The 4,088-nt window shown below is 45.6% G+C and overlaps 1 protein-coding gene across 1 annotated transcript; it reads left to right on the top strand.

Moving 5' to 3' along the window:
* Window positions 1-1,634: 1,634 nt before the first annotated feature.
* On the top strand, window positions 1,635-3,152 carry LOC113766421. Its single transcript, XM_027310614.1, has one exon. The coding sequence runs from the start codon at window positions 1,635-1,637 to the stop codon at window positions 3,150-3,152; it is 1,518 nt and encodes a 505-aa protein (XP_027166415.1).
* The last annotated feature ends 936 nt before the right edge of the window (window positions 3,153-4,088 follow it).

The raw sequence follows: 4,088 nt of genomic DNA on the forward strand, positions 1-4,088 counted from the left end.
TTAGCCTGTTTAAATGACTACTCGTTGTTTGAATTATGTGACTGCATGTTTTGGGGCACCACTGAGCTTTAGCTCACCCCGCGTTTATTTGTTTTCCTTACAGGATGGGAAGGTTGAAAGTATTTGCGTAGTTTGTATTTCTTATGGTTGAACTTGAATAATTTGATTGTAACTTGCGGATTGTATCGGATTGTAATCTAAGTATTGTACTTTTCATTTTGGATTGCCACTTGAAGCTGGAAAAGTGTAATCTCTAATTCGAATACTTGGTTTGTAAGTTTGTTTTGGGATCTATGTGTGTATCTATCCGGTTTGGTGCGATTTTGTACTTTGGTACGTAGCGTAGGTCGTTTAGGAGCACCGTTTGGTTATTTTTATCTGTGCTATCTCTGAAGTTAATGTGGCTTTAAGGATAATCCTTTTCTGGAAAAGTTGTTTTGTAATAGTTTAGGTTAATCATCGGAAGGTTTTAAGTTAGAATGCTTGCGTGAGTCCTGGCGAGAGTTGGGCAGGCGGCCCGCCAATCCTTTGGTTCGCCTTAGGGGGAAGTGGGGTCGCCACAGGTGCTATCAGAGCCTAGGTTAGAAAACTACTTGAGCGATAAACTACACAAGTTAGGAAACCCGATTTATTTAGGAGTAAGAATTGAGACCCTTAGATATGTTTTAAGTGATGCGGATGTAATTAGCTATTTGAGCTCTAACCTCTAAGTTTAATTCTTTTGCAGGTATGGAGAATGGTAATGGACATGCTAATGGTAATGGAGCGCCTAATGGTCACATAGAGCCTCTTAGTCCATCTCTTACAGACCACGAGGTGGAGGAGCCCAGATACGTTATACCCCAGCTGATAGGCACCCTCGGTGCCAGTGTAGGGCTATGTATGCCTACCCCAATGAGCTAGTACTATCCTTGGATGATGAGCGCCGCCATCTGAGGGACGCTAACTTCACCATGACCCAGGATGTAGAGGAGCTGAGTATCATGGTAGATACCCAGTTCGACCGCATAGCCGACTTGGAGGTTAGGCTAACTGCTGAGCATCATTTGCTGGAGGCTGCTCGTTTAGAGATAGCACGTCAGAGGACGAGGGTGACCCGATTGGCTGAGAGGATTCGTGATAGGAGCGTCGGTATCAGGGCTGATGCCGCGATGATGATAGATGAGGCTACGAGCATCCTTCAGAGTGTCGAGCAGGAGGACCCAGAGGAGGATCCGGAGGAGGATCCAGAGGAGGACCCGGAGGAGGATCCGGAGGAGGACATAGCTCCTGATAGCCCTGCAGAGGGATAGGCTTGGATCGATTTGACTATACTGGATACGTAGGGTTGGAATAGGGGGACATTAGCTAGGTCATCAAGTTTGTCTAGGTGGATGACTTGTTTTGAGGCACCATATCCCTAATTTTTGTTTAAGGGATTGTTTGTATGTATTTTTGCTAATTATGTGCCTTACTTTTGGGAATGTCCCAACCTATTATTTGTATGACTTTATTCGAAAATATATGTTAAGTGTTTTACTTACTTTTCTTCCTTTCCATATCGATTTTACTTCCTAAAGGAAATGTTAACAGGCCTAAATAAATAATTCTACGCCTAATCGTTTGACCCCTCCATAATAGGCATAACTTAGACCATGGATCGCCAAGTGGTAGGAAGGGGCCGCGGAAGACCCACTAGACAACACCCGGAAGCGGGTAGAGATAGAGAGCCCGAGGTCAATCCTGACCAAAGGCAAGAGGGTGGGGCCGGAGACGGAGTGGCCACCGCTATCAATCGTATCACTGACGTCCTAGAGCACTTGACTGAACACCAAGCTGCTGGACCAGTGCGCCATCCAGGAGGCCCAGCCGATTCTGACGACCGGGCACTGGAGAGGTTTCTAAAGTTCGGACCTCCTAAGTTCTACGGAGGACCTGAACCTGAGATAGCTGAGGGATGGTGGGAGAGAATCTCCGACATCTTCGCAGCTTTGAACTACCCAGAGGAGCGGCAGGTAACTTTTGCCGCATTTCAGTTTGAGGGAGCTGTTCGCTCCTGGTGGAATCTGGTTAGGACTAACTGGGACATGAATCGTACTCCAAGGACTTGGGCAAACTTCACAAGGGAGTTCAATGCCAAATTCCTCCCACCGCTCATCCAAGAAAAGAGGGAGGATGATTTCATAAAATGTAAGCAGGGGGCGATGAGCGTCGCCGAGTATGAAGTCCAGTTTACCAAGCTATCTCGATTTGCTCCTGAATTGGTAGCCACGGAGCAAAGGAGAGTCAGAAGGTTTGTACAGGGTTTGAATGTGGAGCTACAGGAAAGTTTAGCTGCTATAAGGATAGATACCTTCGCTGAGGCTGTTGAAAGAGCGCAGCGAGTTGAAGTAGCCAGAGCTCAGGTGAAGTCTTTTCAGTCCAAGAAAAGATTTGCTCCTAGCAGTAGTCGGGAGCCGACTTTTGGAAATGCTCCACCAGCCAAAGTGGGCCGAGGAACTAGTGGAGTGTATAGTTCTGGTGCACCACGAGGCGCCCAAGCAAGAGGAAATGGGGCCAGGAGTGCAGGAGGACGAAATAATGGAGCTAGAGGGGGACCAATTGGAAGAGGACAACCTAGGAATCGGCCGCAAGAGGGTCGAGCAATAGTTCCTCAAGCAACATGTGCTTATTGCAAGAAATCTGGTCATTCTATGGATAGTTGCTGGAAGAAGCAAGGAAGGTGCTTGAGATGCGGAAGTAGTGAGCACCAAATCTCTGGATGTCCAAAGATGCAGGAAGAGACTCCTCAGAACGCTAGACCAAACAATTCTGGAGGGAGCCGACCAACAGTTCCTGCCCGAGTGTATGCCTTAGGGGACCAACCTGTACCCGACTCCTCGGAGGTAGTGGAAGGTACACTCCTGATTTTTCACCGACTAGCTAAAGTATTGATTGACCCTGGGGCAACCCATTCTTTCGTTAATCCATCATTTATGTCTGGAATAGATGTGCAACCAGTTAAATTACCCTTTGATCTTGAAGTTAGGACACCCATGGGTAATAAGAATGTAATCACTAACATGGCTTATAAGGATTGTGAATTCTGGATTGGAGAGCGTAGGATGCTAGTGGATTTGATTAGTCTGGATATAACAAGTTTACGATGTTATTATAGGAATGGATTTTTCTAGGTCACTATCATGCTAACTTGACTGTCGAAGCAAAAGTGGTTGGAATTTTGTATATCTGGTGAAGCAACCCTGAGGTTAGATGTTAAGGGTTAGGTTAGCATCTTTGCTATGATCTCAGGAATTCGAGCAAGGAAAAATGCTTGTCTAATTAGGAGCGCAGGTTTTCTTAAGCTTTCTTGATAACACCTCCGAGGATCAAGTGAAGTTGAGGATGTACCAGTGGTACGAAGTTCCGGATGTTTTCCCTGAAAGAGCTTACGGACTCTACCACAAAAGGGAAGTTGGATTTAAGATTGACTTGTTGCCTAGAACGGCATCCAATTTCCAAGACCCCGTATCGAATGGCTCCCGCCGAGAGCAAAAGAATTTGAAAATCCAATTGCAAGATCTGTTGGAGAAAAGTTTTCGGTGAAGGAGAGTGACTCACCTTGGGAGCACCCCCGTTCCGTATTTGTAAGAAAAAAGATGGAAGCTTGAGGTTGCTGTATCGATATCGGAGGGCTAAATGAGGCTACCATTAAGAATAAAACCCTCTACGTTGATCGATAGCTGTTCGACCAACTGCAAGGCGTTAGTGGTCTTTCTAAAGCTGGATTTTGAGGGAGGTACTATCAGTTTGAGATCAAGAAGGAAGATATACCCCAAGACTGCCTTTAGTACAAGATATGGACATTTTATGAGTTTGCAGTCATGCCTTCAGATTACCAATGCACCAGCTGCTTTCATGGATTGATGCAGAGAGTTTTAGAATACTTGGATCAAGTTTGTAGTGGTTTTCATAGATGATATCCTTTGATCTACTCTTAAGGACTCGTGAGGAACCGCTAAGCACCTAAGGTGGTTTTGCAGATAATTAAGGAACATAAGCTATATGCCAAATTTCAGGCAAGTGTGAGTTCTGGTTGGACTGAATAAATACTTTCTAGGGCACAGAGT

The sequence above is a fragment of the Coffea eugenioides genome, chromosome 3 (genome assembly GCF_003713205.1).
Source record: "Coffea eugenioides isolate CCC68of chromosome 3, Ceug_1.0, whole genome shotgun sequence".
Taxonomy (NCBI): domain Eukaryota; kingdom Viridiplantae; phylum Streptophyta; class Magnoliopsida; order Gentianales; family Rubiaceae; genus Coffea; species Coffea eugenioides.

Excerpts from the sequence above, each read along its gene's own strand:
- LOC113766421 (XM_027310614.1), top strand. The coding sequence starts at position 1,635 with ATGGATCGCCAAGTGGTAGGAAGGGGCCGCGGAAGACCCACTAGACAA.